At 56.8% G+C, this 15,186-nt stretch overlaps 7 protein-coding genes across 7 annotated transcripts; all 7 read right to left on the bottom strand.

The window, feature by feature from the left end:
• Positions 1 to 221: 221 nt before the first annotated feature.
• On the bottom strand, positions 222 to 1,091 carry LDBPK_240150 (hypothetical protein, conserved; the record flags this gene model as incomplete). Its single annotated transcript, XM_003861057.1, has 1 exon — positions 222 to 1,091. The coding sequence occupies one exon, from the start codon at positions 1,089 to 1,091 to the stop codon at positions 222 to 224; it is 870 nt and encodes a 289-aa protein (XP_003861105.1).
• A 1,743-nt stretch (positions 1,092 to 2,834) lies between these two features.
• Positions 2,835 to 3,497, bottom strand: LDBPK_240140 (glycosomal membrane like protein; the record flags this gene model as incomplete). Its single annotated transcript, XM_003861056.1, has 1 exon — positions 2,835 to 3,497. The coding sequence occupies one exon, from the start codon at positions 3,495 to 3,497 to the stop codon at positions 2,835 to 2,837; it is 663 nt and encodes a 220-aa protein (XP_003861104.1).
• Positions 3,498 to 4,405: 908 nt separating this feature from the next.
• Positions 4,406 to 5,590, bottom strand: LDBPK_240130 (ankyrin/TPR repeat protein; the record flags this gene model as incomplete). Its single annotated transcript, XM_003861055.1, has 1 exon — positions 4,406 to 5,590. The coding sequence occupies one exon, from the start codon at positions 5,588 to 5,590 to the stop codon at positions 4,406 to 4,408; it is 1,185 nt and encodes a 394-aa protein (XP_003861103.1).
• Positions 5,591 to 7,510: 1,920 nt separating this feature from the next.
• Positions 7,511 to 9,178, bottom strand: LDBPK_240120 (guanine nucleotide-binding protein beta subunit-like protein; the record flags this gene model as incomplete). The annotated part of the gene is made up of 1 exon (XM_003861054.1): positions 7,511 to 9,178. One exon carries the CDS (start codon positions 9,176 to 9,178, stop codon positions 7,511 to 7,513), a length of 1,668 nt encoding a protein of 555 aa, XP_003861102.1.
• Positions 9,179 to 9,984: 806 nt separating this feature from the next.
• On the bottom strand, positions 9,985 to 11,301 carry LDBPK_240110 (hypothetical protein, conserved; the record flags this gene model as incomplete). Its single annotated transcript, XM_003861053.1, has 1 exon — positions 9,985 to 11,301. The coding sequence occupies one exon, from the start codon at positions 11,299 to 11,301 to the stop codon at positions 9,985 to 9,987; it is 1,317 nt and encodes a 438-aa protein (XP_003861101.1).
• Positions 11,302 to 12,226: 925 nt separating this feature from the next.
• On the bottom strand, positions 12,227 to 13,066 carry LDBPK_240100 (hypothetical protein, conserved; the record flags this gene model as incomplete). Its single annotated transcript, XM_003861052.1, has 1 exon — positions 12,227 to 13,066. The coding sequence occupies one exon, from the start codon at positions 13,064 to 13,066 to the stop codon at positions 12,227 to 12,229; it is 840 nt and encodes a 279-aa protein (XP_003861100.1).
• Positions 13,067 to 13,907: 841 nt separating this feature from the next.
• On the bottom strand, positions 13,908 to 14,594 carry LDBPK_240090 (hypothetical protein, conserved; the record flags this gene model as incomplete). The annotated part of the gene is made up of 1 exon (XM_003861051.1): positions 13,908 to 14,594. The coding sequence occupies one exon, from the start codon at positions 14,592 to 14,594 to the stop codon at positions 13,908 to 13,910; it is 687 nt and encodes a 228-aa protein (XP_003861099.1).
• Positions 14,595 to 15,186: the final 592 nt, after the last annotated feature.

Here is a 15,186-nt window from a genome sequence, read left to right as displayed (position 1 = left end):
GTGCACTGTCTACCAGACGGGGGAGATACAAAGAAAACAGGGGACAAAAGAAGCAAAAACGAACACAAGAGGACCGTACATCCACTCACCTTGAACAGTAACCACAGCAACACAGAGAACAGTAGCCACGCACGCCAGCAGAGGAGGCTGTCTATAGCGCGCATACGCACCACATGTGGCGAGATTCGAGTAGTAAGTGCACCGAGCGAAAGAAGTGAGGCTCAACGAGAGCCCACCACCGTACTCATTGCCTCCCGCTTCAGACTCGTGGCCTGATGGTGGCCAGGTCGGTACGTGCCATTGGTGGCCATGGTGGTAGTGCGCTTGGTGCTCGACCACGTTGGGATCGGTCCGGGGAACTCGCTTCGTGCGGCACGCACAGGAGGCACTTCCGGTAAGTACACCTGATTTGGGCACGTGCGGATGTGCGTCTTGACGGCCGAGATGTGTGTGTGAGGGTAGCAGCTGTGTGGCTTCTGAAGCACCCCAACGCTGCCGTGTTCATCAAAAGCGTACACCAGCCTGCCTGCCTCCTCCATCTCCTTCGCGGTGGGGTCTCTTCCCTTGTACTGCCGGAACGCCTTGCGGTACGCCGCCGTCGCAGCAACGGAGGCGTCGTCTGACGGCTGCGGGCGCTCAATTGCGGACCCCGTCGCTGCCTCGGCATAGCGGTAGACAAAATCCATATCTTTGCCCGAAAGTGCTGTGCGGCTGCGCGAGGACCGGAATGGGTCAGGCCAGCTGCGTGCGCCGTTCACAAACTTGTGCGAGCAATCTTTGAAGTACGTTCCGCTCAGATTCCTGTCAGAGATGATCCGGCTGGCAACCATCTCATCCTTCTCCTGCTTTCTTGCAGTGTAGTGCAGCGACCGCTCCGTGTTAGCGCCGGCGGTGGCGGCGCGAATGCCACGCTTCACGGAGTTGTCGGTCGGCATCGTGACCGCGGATGGGAGGTTGGAATCCGGGAGCGTGATCATCTTCTTGGAGAGGCGCCGAGAGCTTGTTTCGACTTCCTCGACATGGTTGAGCAGATCTGCCCTGCACTGCTTGCTCAGCGTGCTGGACTGCAACTGTTTTTCAAGAGTGGCCATGGGTACCAATGAGCTCAACCGAGGCACGATCGGTGACAAGAAGATGCAGCTCTTCTGCGGAAAAAAAACAACCCCTCTTTTTTGTTTGTGGACGGGGCGATTGATCTTCGAATGCTGCGCTAGACGAAGTGGTTGACAGCCGCAAAGGCGCGCGTCGCCTAGGATGAGGGGGAGAGGAAGTGGTTGAAAAGGACTCTAAGGATCGGCACACGCGGTCCAGGACAGCGGTTCGGCAGGTGAGCATGAGAGGCGGCATTCGAAGGAAACAGACAAGCAGCATACAACAAAAAAAAAAGTGTGCAAACGAGCAGTGCCACAGAGACGTAAAGCTGCGACGTCGCGGTGTGACTCGCTGGTCGTCGATGGAGAACACCACACAGCTGCAAAAGGAGGACGGGGTGTGAGGGCACGGCAACTTGGATTTCAATACTGCACCACAGTCGCATGCAACGATGGCCCCTACATTGTTGTGCGCCAGCGGTATGTCTCCTTCTGCTACAAGTGCCGCTGATCCCTTCAAGGGCGCAATGGCATGAAGAGCGCCGTAGATTCGTACCTCATCAACGTGGCGCACAGCACTTTGCCCCCGATATCGCCCTCATATCACACAAGGCGCATATCCCTTTCGCAGTACGCTCCCACTCCTTTGACCTTGTGTCACCACGTTCATCGGCTGAGTGCCAGCTGCGGGTGGGTGGATAAAATGAGCACATGTCCTCGGGCACACAGGCGCATGATTGTTTGTTTATTTTCAACGTGGCCATTCTGCCACACAGCATGCCTCAGACACCACCCTACCGCCACCCCCGGCCAGACGGCCACAGGCCCCATCGCGTGGTGCCAAGCAGCCGTAGACACACGCGGTACACGAGATGCGCCGACTCACTCACCCGAGCACGGCCCCTGCCTCGAACTACACCCACCCACCTCCCGCTCTGCCGGCCGCCACCTCGTGCGTCCTCCTCGGCGTGGCTGAGGCAGCCCGTACCAGGAGGCAGCGCGAGGGCCGCGTGGGCTGCGTTCGCACTACGTTGCAGCTCTGTCTATAATATGGATAGTGTACATGTCTTCGCTGCCGCAGGTCGCTCCGCCGCAGATCCATCCACAGCCCCACCTCCGGCATCAGCAGCCACACATTGCTCTGACCTCCTCACGTCGTAGGTACCTAACCCTGTCAGCACCGGACGTGGTTCGGCGTTGACAGGGGAGAGGGTGGCTGCTTGGCTTCCTCGCCCGCAGCGGGCGCTGAATCCTGGATACCACGCCAAAGGGGTCCTCCTTCATGACAGGAGAGACACACACGCGTAAGTCTCAGAAACGGACCCTAGACGAAAAGACTCAGCAGCGTTACCAGGTGCACGCTTGAACTCCTGCGTGCGAGTGCGCGTACATGCAAAGGCATGATTCGTGCCGACGACTGGCGACGGTGGCGTTGCGAGGGGGTAAAACCCATGAGAGGCGGGAAAGAGTCATGCGCCTCGGAGAGACAAGCAGGAAACAGTCGACGGGGGCGAAGTCTATTCGTGCATGTGTATACAACAAAATCAAACAAAGGGTAAAACAGGCAAATGAAAAAAGCGTTGGAGGTTGTAAGAGAGTGGGGGAGGGGGGAAGCGCAGTGACGGAGTGCGCCCAGCACTGGTGTTCAGAACGAAGCCTACGGATGGACGGAAAAGAGAAACGGAAAAAAAAAGCAGCCGAGCACACCCTACCGCCGGGCATGCGTTGAAACGAAGAGAACCCTCACTTCTTTGGCTGCTGCGCAGCCGCCCTCGCTGGGATAGCGCCGATGGTGTTGCCACCAGATTTGGCGGCCGCCGCCAGGAGCTGCTCACGGGTCGCGATAATGGCGCTGATGAGACCCAGTCCAGCGACATTGGCCCCACCGATGTCCACAGTGCACACATTGCCGATGGCTGAAACCATATCGCAGGCGTTGCGCGTCAGCACCAGGCAGCGGTCACCGCGCTTCGGCATTGTCGGATCCCGCACGAGGTCATAAATGTCGAGCACTACAGCCACGGCATAGCCGTAGAAGAGGGCTGCACGCGAGACATACGACAGCTGTGACAGGCTTGGCGAATTGGGGTTGAAGAAGCGCCCGGCGAACACGATGTTGTCGAGGAGGCTGAAGATGCCGTCGAACAGCACCCGCAGCACAAACAGAACGTCGCGCGGCTGTACAATGCGCTTCTCCATTGCGTCACTGATCTTCTGCACGTTACTGAGCCACGACAGCATGCGTATCAAGCAGCGTGCATCGGACATGGCCGCGCCTGTCTTCATGAAGTTGGGGTTGCCGTAAAGGGCGCCCATCATCTTGAAGAAGCACCCGGCGCCCTTGATCATCTTGTCGCGTGAGTCGGTCGCGGCCATGTACGTGCTAAGAGTGCCGACAACGGACATCTTGAACTTCTGGATGGGTGGTGCTGAGGGAGAAATACGAGACGAAGGGTGGGGGACTATAGTTTTGTGCCAGGCAAGAGTGCTCTGGCTGCGTGTTTACCTGTAATGGGGGAACAGCGTTGAACCAAAAGGCAGCAAGAGTGCAATCGTGCAAGGCGGAGGAGTGGGGCAGCTGATGCACAGGCACACGACGCGAGGTGTCAGCAGAAAAGGGGAAAGGGAGGGTGTACAGCAGGACGACACGGAAGCGGTACGATGCAGTAGAAGCCGCTGCCACACAGGCCTTGGCTCGCAGGTGCATCACACCACCACTCGCGCAAGTGCATTTTCCACATGGCAATGGAAGGCAGCTCAAGTGCCACGGTAAAGAGAGAAGGCATCGCAGGAGATGCAAGAGCAACGGCGCTACCCCCCCCCCCAGCGCCATGAGAGGCCTCGCTTTCTCGTAGGTGTGTTGCTAAAGATCAAAGTTAGCGCTAGACAGAAGAAATGGGCGCGGACACGCAGAAAGCAGCGGTGACCGTGAAGACGCTTAAGCGTACCCATGTGCCCTCCTGCAGCGAAGGAGAGGTTGGAGCTGATCTACGCTCGGTGCTTCTGCTCCGCATTCCATTGTTTTCAGCGACGTGAGGGCGCCCGTAGCATCTGCTAAGAAGTACGTTAGCAAGCACCCACGCATTCACACCTGCAAAGAGGGAGAGACCGCGCCACACATCCTTCATATTTCAATCTCGATTCCCACGTGCACTGTGCACCACAACGGTCTTACAAAAGCTGCTTTAATGGCGGCTTATCTGCTCAACGCCAGGCAAGCCCTTCCTCGCTCCTACCCCATCTCCTCGCTGCCGCTTACCGGGAGAGGGGCAGCGAACAGCCTGGGCGTTCTCCTTTCGAGACGGCTATCTTAATCACTTTTTCAGCATCTTGAACGCCTCGTCCTTCACTTGCTGGAGGTCCTTGTTAGTGGGGTCGAGTTTCAGGCCCTGTGAGGCGGTGGTGAGTGCGTCGCTGTATTTCTTCAGCGCAAGCTCAGTGGCGGCTTTGCGCAGGAAGCCCTTTGGCCACGACGGGTCGAGTGCGATACAGCGCAGAGCATCCCAGTAAGCTCCTGTGTAGAAGTGCTGGTTGAAGTAGCAGGCGGCGCGGTTGCTGTAGTAGACGTGGTTGGTTGGGTCGAGGTGAATGGACAGGGTGTAGAACTTTGCAGCCTTCACGTTCTCGCCCTGCTGGAATACCTTGTTGCCCTGGTTCTTGAACCGCGCTGCCTCATCAGCCCGCTTCTCCTGTGGTACCTGCGCCTTCTCGAGCTCCTTGGCAGCATTAGTGTTGTTGGCGGCCTTCGCCAAGTCCAGCGGCGTCTTGCCCTCTCCGTTCTTGGCGCTAGCGTCGGCGCCGCAGCTGCACAGCAGGCGGACACACTCCGAGTCTGCATGCTCTACAGCAATGTGCAGCGGCGTGCTGCCGTCGTTGGCAATGGCGATGTTGACCGCCGCGCCATGCTCAACTAGGAACTCCACAGCCTCCATTTTCTTCATGAAAATGGCCGTGAACAGAGCCGTGCCGCCGTGCTTGTCCACTGCGTTGATTGGCACTTTAAACTCGTAAATGACGGTACCGATACAGTTGACGTCACCGGAGTGGCACGCCCAATGAAGCAGAGTGCCCGCTTCGCTCTCCCCGTAGATCGTCTTGGCCCCCAGCTCCACAAGAAGCCGGAGGCAGTCCAGGTATCCCATAGATGCGGCGTAGTGCGCAGCCGTGCTTCCTGAGTGGGACTCCTTGTTTACATCGGCACCCGCGTTTGCCAGCATGCGAATGCACTCCAGCTGTCGTCCCTTTACACCCATGACAAGAGGCGTGTTACCGTCCATGTTCTCGATGTTCAGATCCGCCTTGTACTCTAGTAGAAGGCGAACCATCTCGGCATCACCGTTGAAGGCGGCAAAGTGGAGGGCAGCGTAGCCGCCAGCCTCGACGCAGTTCACGAGCTCTGGCTTTTCCTTCAGCATTCGGCTGCAATCTGCTGCGTCGCGCGAGCGCGCAGCGCGAAGAAACTTCTCCACATCCTCGGCAATGCGAGCTCCGTTGTCCATGTCTCTTTTCGTCTTTATTAGGGAATAAAAAAGTGCACTGACCCCCGAATGATGTCGTTGTTTCCCGCGCGCCGCTTCCTCCTCGTCTTTCTCTATCGCTCTCTAACTAATGTGTGCAATCGTTTGTGCTGCCCGTGGAGGCCGCCGTCGGTTATCCGCCGTTCGCGGCAACGCCACCGGTGCACGGAGAGTTTATCCTCCCCCCAGACACACACATACACACACACCAAAAAGGAGAACAAGGAATCAAACAGAGGAAAATTGCTATGGGTGATGGTGGCCAGAGATGCTCAGTAGCTCTCCTCTCCATTCAAGGTCGGCCTAGCTCATTCTTCTTTCCGCTCACCAGCATCATTGATTTCAGCGGGCGAAAAGCAAGAGCGCTGTGTTCAATGTCGGCGACGTATGGTGAGACCAGAGGGGAAAAGCCGGGATCGCTGCGAAAATAAGAGTGGTGAGCGCATCAGGCAAAACCAGCAAGACGTGCAACGTGCACTTCGTCTGAGCTGTGTGACCCTTCTTCGATTTTCTTTTCTATCGCACGGACACCACACTGAAGTTTGCCGTCCGTTCCCGGCGATGGCATCCTCACACTTCTTCCACCCACCACTAACCCTTGTAGGTGTGGGTGCATGCATATGCATCAGTATACAGTTCTTTTTTGCCCTTCAACGTGGCCATTCTGCCACACAGCATGCCTCAGACACCACCCTACCGCCACCCCCGGCCAGACGGCCACAGGCCCCATCGCGTGGTGCCAAGCAGCCGTAGACACACGCGGTACACGAGATGCGCCGACTCACTCACCCGAGCACGGCCCCTGCCTCGAACTACACCCACCCACCTCCCGCTCTGCCGGCCGCCACCTCGTGCGTCCTCCTCGGCGTGGCTGAGGCAGCCCGTACCAGGAGGCAGCGCGAGGGCCGCGTGGGCTGCGTTCGCACTACGTTGCAGCTCTGTCTATAATATGGATAGTGTACATGTCTTCGCTGCCGCAGGTCGCTCCGCCGCAGATCCATCCACAGCCCCACCTCCGGCATCAGCAGCCACACATTGCTCTGACCTCCTCACGTCGTAGGTACCTAGCCCTGTCAGCACCGGACGTGGTTCGGCGTTGACAGGGGAGAGGGTGGCTGCTTGGCTTCCTCGCCCGCAGCGGGCGCTGAATCCTGGATACCACGCCAAAGGGGTCCTCCTGTCGTGAGGGGTTCAGTGTACAGTAAGAGGTAGCAAAAAAAAAGAAACGTAACACAGACGCGGATCCAACAAGATAGACACAGAAACACACGAAGGAGTGGAAACCAAAAGGAGAACAGAAGAACAAAGCATGGCAGCATGCAGCTACTGCACTCAAAGCCGGATTTAGTCACCAAAAAAAAGCATAAAGGTAAAAGAACACAAACGACCAAGCACACGCTTGCTCAGTACTTCAATCCCGTCTCTCTCCTACACACACCGCTGTCCCACACGGCTACTCTGCGCATCAACGCTCTACGATTCCTTCCTGAGACGATGAAGCGTCGGTGTTTAGGGAGAGAAGTCGTGGGCATGAGCTTGCACTCCCTCTCTTCATGTTAGAACATTACTTGCAACAAACGGAAGAAAGTAGAGAAAAGAAAACGCGGAGGAGAAGCGCAAGTGCACTTCGCCTGTGCAGGCGCTGAAAATGAGGTCGGGCATGCACAGCGGAGACACGTGGCTAACAGTTGCAGGAGTATATCAGGAGGAGGGGTTAGGGAAAGCTTAAGAGGACAGGAGGAGGTCAGGTGAGGCAACACATAGAGCCTACACTCAGCACACGCTGCTGCAGTATGTGACTACACCACGTTCGAGCGGCTTCCGCCTGTATTTTTTTTTTCGCATCGCTTTTAGCGTCTCTTTGCCGTCCCTGCCGCCCCTCATGGATGCACGATACCACCATTAAACCTCAAAGGAGTTTAGCTCGTACGCAGGGGCAAACAAATCCAGCGTGTGTGCCTCGCCGCCGCCGAAGAGGATGGTGCCGGCATTGTTCCAGCACACGGCGTTGTAGCGGGAGGCACTCCCGCCACAATCGGAGCGCGACGACGTGGGTACGGAGGTGTTGCTAGAAAAGTTGATCAGGTACACGCCAGTAAGCGTCGCCACGGCGCACTGTAGAGAATTGCTAACAGACATACTCAGCACGGCGCTCTCCATGTCGCGCTGCACGTTTGGGCTACGCAGCATTCGGAAGTCCTCCACCACGACGCGCTTGTCGAGCCCGGCCGTGAACAGGCTGTTGTCACAGCTCGTGATGCAGGAAACAGTGTTCGTGTGGTGCGTTGCCGCGCTGACGTTGCGGGGGTCTCGGAGGTCGTAGATCAGCGTCGAGCAGTCGCGAGACCCGGTGATGACCAGGTTCTCGCGGTCGCTGGGAACGTGAATGGCTGTGATGATGTCCGTGTGATCAAAGTAGCGCTGCGTCACGTGTTGGCCGTCGAAGATCATGAGGGAGTTTGCGTTTGACGTTTGCACGCCGACGCAGTACCGCGACCCGGACGAGTCCTTCAGACACTTGAGGCTAGAGATAAAGTTAGCGTCGTCGGGCTCAGTGCCGCCGCACTCCTGCCACTGTGCCTTGCGATTGCCATCTTCGTTGTAAAAGATCACGGCCGGCGGGGTGTTTGTGTACCGCCCCACCGCGCCGACGATCAGGGTATGGCCGCGGTTTGTGAGGTCTAGGCAAGAAGCGTAATGGCGCGAAAGGAGGACGTTCTGCAGCAGCACGCCGACGCCGTCCCACGTCCCTATCGTGCCGTCCGACGAGGAGCTCACGACCACCTCGCGATGGTTCGCACCACCACAGTAGGCAAGAGAGAGAATGGGGAACTCGTGATGGCAGCTGGAGCGACGCAGGCTCAGCGCCGGCTTGTACGGCGACCATCCAAATGCCTCCATAATGTACTCCACGTCGTACAGGAATGTATCGTTCATCTGCGCGAGGCGGACCGCGCCTCGCAAAGCACTCAGCGTCGCAGTGTCGCAGTTCCGGACGGCCTCGTACGCGACCTCCATTAATTTGCCTAGGCATGTCATGCCAGCAGTCCGAGTCGTGTCGTTCTCGATCATTTGCACCAAAGTCCCAACGACACTACGGACGCTTAGCAGCTCCCTTCGCGTCATCATGGCCAAGGTCTCCGCATAGCCAATTAAGGGTGCACGGCTACAGTCCAGGCGCCGTGGCTTCGACAGAAACGCCATTGCACGCTGCACGATCGCCTCCCTTGCGTGCGCCTTCGCCTCCTCAGGCAGACGAGTAAGCACCTCTACAAATGGAGCAACGCTCTCGCCGCTGTCTACGCGGCCCTTGCTGAAGAACGCCATCGAGCACATCACCTCTAGGCTATCCGCAAAGGAAGCAGGATATGAGAGACGGTGGGCCAGTTCGCTCACTATTGTGTCGTACTGCTTCGCCTTCACCGCATCCTTGATGCGCTGTGCTAGGAAACTCGTATCCGTCTTGAATCGCACCACGGCATTCGGGTCTAGCTCGGACACTGTCTGCTGAAGATGTGCCGCCTTGTACAGCTCCGAGTGCGCGAGTTCAATATTGATCGTGATTTTCATCTTCTTTTGCGTGTGTGTGTGTCCTCGGCTAGCACCAACTACAAAAACGAGAAAATGAACTGGTCAAACGGCTAACAAAATATGAGTTGAGCGTGCAGAGTAAAGTGAGATCTATGCGTGCGGAGGTGTCGTCAGAGGTGCACAGCCGCAGTAAGGGAACGAGCACAGTGCCAGTATCGAAAAAAAAAAGATGCGGAGATTGGGGGGTGTTAGTGTGTGCACCACATCCGATAGCGGAGGAGAGTAGCGAACGAAAGAGGAAGACAAGACTAAACCATATTCTGTACTTCAGATATCATGATCTCTGTGCTCACTTGCCCGCATACACATCGCTACACCCTCCCCACCTCGGCCAACTCTGCCAGCAGTGATGAAGACCGAGTGACACTGTGCTGGAAAACGTGGAGGAGATGGGAGGGGAGATCTCAAGGCAGGCTTTTCCGCAGCATCTGAGAGAAAAAAAAAAAACAGAGAGAAACTTCCGTGCCATCGGCTCGAGAGCCTCTCTCTGAACCTGCACTATTTTCAGTAGCCCGGCTACTCCCGCGATTCGACTCTGTTGTGCTCCGTTTTTTCTTCTTTCCCTTGTTGCGCACTGCCTCCGAGAGACAAGCGCAGTCCAACGCAAAACGCATCGCTCGACGGAATTCAGCGATACTTCGCCTCATTTCCCCCTATCTCGCCCTGCGTAGCCTGCGAGGCAGTGACTCAAGAAGCTTCTTCGCGAGCAGCGCCCAAGACTGTTGCCGTAGGCGGCCAGAGAGAACAGCACCAGCGTCTTTCGCGCGCTCCTCGGCTGTTGCCTGTCAAGCGGCGTTTGCCCTTCGCTTTTTCCCGGCGAACCTGCGATGGTTCTCTCTGCCGTCGTCTTCTTGCTTGTTCGGCTGGCGTCGATGCGCGTGCTGTTTCCATCCCCATCGAACGGCGGGGAAGCAGTACACGACAGCAAAGTCACCGGCTGCAAAGACGGACCAAAAATGAGGTGTCAACTCGATATCGCCGACTTTAACTCCAGTAGGGATCTCGCAGCAGTCCTTGTACTTCGTCACAAGGCCTGCCACCTGCTCGACGGACATGTAGTTCTTTAGCAGGTCAAAGTACTGGAGAGCAGCAGGATTCCTGGTCGAGTACAGCAGTGTCACCCACCGTGCATGTTGTTCTGTGAACCCTGGCTCGAGCGGGCAAAACAGCGGATACTCCAGCTGCTCACTGAGCGTCTTGGAGAGTTGTTCGACGGATTTGGACGCGCCGGGAAAAGCGCTGAGGTACGTCTCCAGGATGAGGCGCTCCGCCGCGCAGTCCTTCTCGTACCTATTATCCGTGTTGTACGCGTAGCACTGCTCCTCGTGCACTGTACAGTAGTAGCGTCGAGTAGGCGCCGCGTAGCCGCGCTTGAACGGACCGACGACGATCAAGCGCACCTCTGAGGAAGATTTGGGTGCCCAGACCCCAAGCAGCTGTGTTCCGTCCAGGTATGTGTATTCCTCCACCGTCGCGTCCTGTGCCTTGTAGTTGGCCGGGTCGCTATCCTTGGCGGCCGGATAAGGAGGGTGAAACTTCAGCATTGCCGCCTCTACCTCCAGGGAGAAACACCACTCTCGCTGGGCTTTGTTGTCTTGCTGGATCATGTCCGTGTGTTCCTGATTCATCGACATTCCCGTAGGTTGGCCGGAACGGATGTCACTCACCAGGAAAATGTCATGCGTTTCCTGGTAACTACGCCGAATCCGCAAGCACAGCTCCGCGGTGCAGAAGTCGTCGATGAGCTCCAGCACACAGCTCCCCTCCTTCGACGCAATCTCCTTGACTCGTGAGCAAAACGGTGCTGGGTCAATGAGAACAAAATCGAGCGCCGGAAAAAGAGAAAAGATAAGCGGTAAATGAAGTCCGCAAGCAGCGCCGGCGTACACGACAAGCACCTTCTTCGGAGACGCACCGCTGCCGCGGCATTTGACGTGCATGGAAATCTGTACCAAAAACTCCACTTCCGACAGCAACAGCTTCCGCTGCCCGTAGTGCAGCCCTTTGAGAAGTGGGCACTCGAAGGATGCTGTAGAGGCATTGTTCTGGTACGGCCTACGCGGCGCCTCCTCCGTAAGTACGCGGCGCTTGTCAAAGAACATTCTCATTGGTTTCTTCCTTGCGGCCCTATCAACTTCACAAGCCCGTTCAGCCGATGCCTAAAACCAGCGATCTCACAAAGAGGCACAGGAAACCAGGGAGCAGAACCAAGAAACCGGCAACAGCCGAGAAGGGCACGATGCAGTGAGTGCGCGCCGTTCAGCAATCAAAAAGGAAAGAGCGTACGGGGAGCAGTGATGAGAAGGCGGCTCGAGGCAGCGCCGTAGCCGAAGTGATAAACATACCCACGTTGATTTCGTGATATCGATGCGCAACAGGCCATGGCCTCGCCGGCTGTGATGCCATCCTCTGCACCCAAGGAGCTACGTTATGTCAGGAACTGTTGTAAAAAGGCAAACGCTAAAGTCGGACAACCTTATGGGCACCGCCAACGTGTCCAGCAGCTGCGTGCTGCCGTATTCGGTTTCATTGCACCACTCGAAAATGCGCAGACAAAACAAAAAAACAGGTACATCAGCGGGCGCGCTCGTGCGCACGATTACGCAAACCAAAACATCGCAGGGTCATCTATACATCCGGCACACAAAGAGGCACCGACGCAGTCGCACACACACACACACACGCATACACATACAGCACCGACCCTCATCAGTCCACCAAAAGCAGCCCATTTGCTTCCGTCATCTATATCAGCTGCCGCTCCCGCATCCCTCCAACGGCCACCCTGAAGTCGCGGGCTCTAAAAGCAACAGCCGAGGTACGGCACGATAAAGGCAGCCGTGAGCGGGTGCACCGCTGCGACACGGACTTGAAAATAAGCACGAAGAAAGGAACACAGAGGGTAAGGGTACATTTGATTCTTACAACCGAAAACGCCTGTATTGATGCAGCACACACTCATCGAAGCACGCGTCTAACCTTCTACTCCCGGGCCTGCGAGAGAGGCGGCACCACACACGTGGCGACTCACTTCTGATCGTCGAATACGAAGACGTGCTGCCGGCTAAGCTTTTGCATCGAAAACTCTACGGCCACGAGTTGTTTCTCTACGAGCTCCTGATGTGCACGCTGCGACGGTGTTTCCAACTTGCTGAATCCTTTCGTCTGGTAGTCCTTGTTGAGTGCGTCCCAGCGACGCTGAAGGCCCTCAAGCAGCTGCGCCAGCTCAGACGGAGAAATTTCCGACCACCGCTCCTGCGCAGCTCTGTCCGCCGCCTTGTGGTCTTCGAGCATCTGCTTGCGCGCGTTCATGTCTTCTTTGATTTCTGTGATGTACTGCGGCACCTTGCCAAAGTCCTCGCGATCCGTCGCACGAGGCTGTGGGGCTGGCGTTACCTTGGTCGGCACCGCCATCGTGTTTTCCACCGCGTTAGCGACTACAAAGTTTTTCTCTGTCCGTAACCCCATGACAGGGCGCTCGTTACGCAAAGGCACGTCGGGCTTTGCCTTTTCGCGGTGGTATTCGCTCTTCTTAAACGCGGAGTTGTCCACAGTCGGTGCGCCGCGACTGGCGGTGAGCGGGCCTTCGTTTTTGCGGAGAAAGTTCTCCGGGGTCACCGTCGAGCCGACTTCGCGGCCAAAAGTCCCAATGGACTTCCGCGAGGGGTGCACAGAGGCGTCTGTGTACTCGCCACCGGCGTTAGCTACAACAGCGCTTGTACCGTGAATGCCGAAGGTGGACGCTGTAGGCGGTGGTGCTCGGCGACTCTTCTTGGCGGTGGCAGCGGGCTTGACGGTCACCACAGTCCCGCCCGCCCCTAAGGAGTCGCTGGCGGTCACCAAGTCGTACACGCACTCACCGGACATGTTTCAGAGCAAGGGTCAGTGTTCCAAACCTTTCGACGGCTGCAATGAGGGTGCGTATTCATCAGCGGAATACCGCACGATTGGCCCGATGGCAACGGAAAAGAAGAGAGAAGACTCCAAAGCGAGAGAAACGTTGCGGTACGCGGGGACAACATCAAGGGACAAGGAAGAGGGGGAAGAGAGGGGGGAGTACGCAGAGAGCTAGGTACCAGAGAGAACCTCACACCAGCACGCTCATATAGTGGAGAACCCCATCACGAAAGCACGCACACACACACATAGCGTCACTTCTTCAGACGCAGTCAACCTTGGAAAGCAGCTCACCTTGGCTGGCCTTCTGGAAAAACTCATTCGACCAGGTTCGGCCTACGGCTCCCTCATGTTATTCTTGCAAGTATCGCTGCGTATGTGCGCGACATCGCTTTGCTTTCCTTTTCTTTGCACAACGCTGTGATAGATGTGGAAGGTTAACAATTCCAGCAACTCTGTCCCCACCACAACACAAAGTCCTGCGCCGTACAAACACACACACGAACGCACAGACGGAGAGCAGCGTCCATGCACTGCTGCGAGTAGCCGCAAGTGTTGATGCTAAGACGCCACATCCGCATCACTCGACGCCAGAAAGAAGGAGAGACAGAGAAAAAGCCGCCACAAACACCGGAAGACCAGAGTTGCGTATCCGGCTTCCCTCATGGACAACCCCACCTATGTGCAGCCGAAGGCAACATTGTGGTCATAGGCACATCTTTACCAGGCACGCGTGTAGAAGTACCCAATGGAAACACCGTACAAGGAAAGTCTTGCAGTCTCCCTAGCACACTCTCGCACACGCATGCGGTCAATTCTTTGGCGGCAGCTGCGATATCTGTTGAGGTTCCTTTGGGGGCGGCGGGGGTGGCCTCGGATGGTCGTAAACTGGGAAGCGGATACGCATCTTTTTGTTCGGCATGTAGGCCTTTCGTAGCATCCAGAAATGGGCCTTCATGTAGTGGCCCATGAGCAGCGGAAAGACAGCCAAGAATCCCAGAAAGGAAATCTCGAATGAGTTGGCGTCCTGCGCAAGTGCCGAATGTGCCCTGGGGTTCTTCTTGTCATAGAAGACACTGCATCGTTCCCCTACGCGAAGCACTGGAATGGCCTGGAGATACTCCGCCTCCGTGATCGTGTCGTAATACCACCCCTCCATCCAGTTTCGATACGGAGAACCGGTGGTGCCACGACTCGAGACGTATCGCTTGCCATCCACCTCAAACTCATACTTGACCGCATACCGCGGAACGATAATGTACCTATAGTTGAGCTTCCGTAGCTCTAGCAGCTTTCCTTGTGTAATGCCCCATCGTGAGCCCGCCTGGTACGCGCTCAGCGAGTCGTAGTAACACTTTGTGTTCACGTACACCACGCCCAGCAGAAACAAGGCAGGGAGGCGGACCTCGAGTGCCATGTCCCACAGCCACTGGGGCTGCTCCTTGCGAAACAAAAGCTTGTATATTCTGCCAGACGACATTTTCTTTGCAAGCAGCATCGCATTGCATGTTGCGCTCGCGCCAAGACGCGAGAAGATAACCAGATAGACAAGTCGAGGGAAAAGCGAGAGGTTGCAAACCCGGGAACACGGACGCCGCCCCATGCTGCTTGGAGAGGGGCGAAGTGAAGCCATCGTATTCAGTTGGAGAGAGGGAGAAGATCGCATTTCGCAAGGCCGCGCGCGAGCGGCGCGTCGACCAGGACCGTCAACTGCTGCAAAAAGGGCCAAAAACAAACGACTGCGCAAATAGCGCCTCCCTCTTTACGTGTTGTCCTGCCCACCTCACCAGCCGCGCAGAGCACTCGCAACTCGTCCCAGCAGCATGAGTACATCACACGCACTCTCACACGGCGAAGGAGCGATATGACAGTGTGTTCAAGAGATGTTGTTGCGCCCATGATGCGGTTTAGTGCGCGCGCAAGCCGCTCCTTAGCGTAAGCACATTCTTACAGTAATAAGAGAAGACAGGAGCAACCTGTACAATGCCTCCAGCATACCGTCCACCACCTCGCACAGGAGGAGCACAACGTCCTGTGCACGGCGGACTAATCGGTGCCGCCACCTGCACCGTCAGCAGCTCCCGCCACTC

Source organism: Leishmania donovani, chromosome 24 (genome assembly GCF_000227135.1).
Source record: "Leishmania donovani BPK282A1 complete genome, chromosome 24".
In the NCBI taxonomy this organism is placed as follows: domain Eukaryota; phylum Euglenozoa; class Kinetoplastea; order Trypanosomatida; family Trypanosomatidae; genus Leishmania; species Leishmania donovani.
Note: the sequence above shows the minus strand (reverse complement) of the source record. Positions and strands in the feature narration are given on the sequence as shown.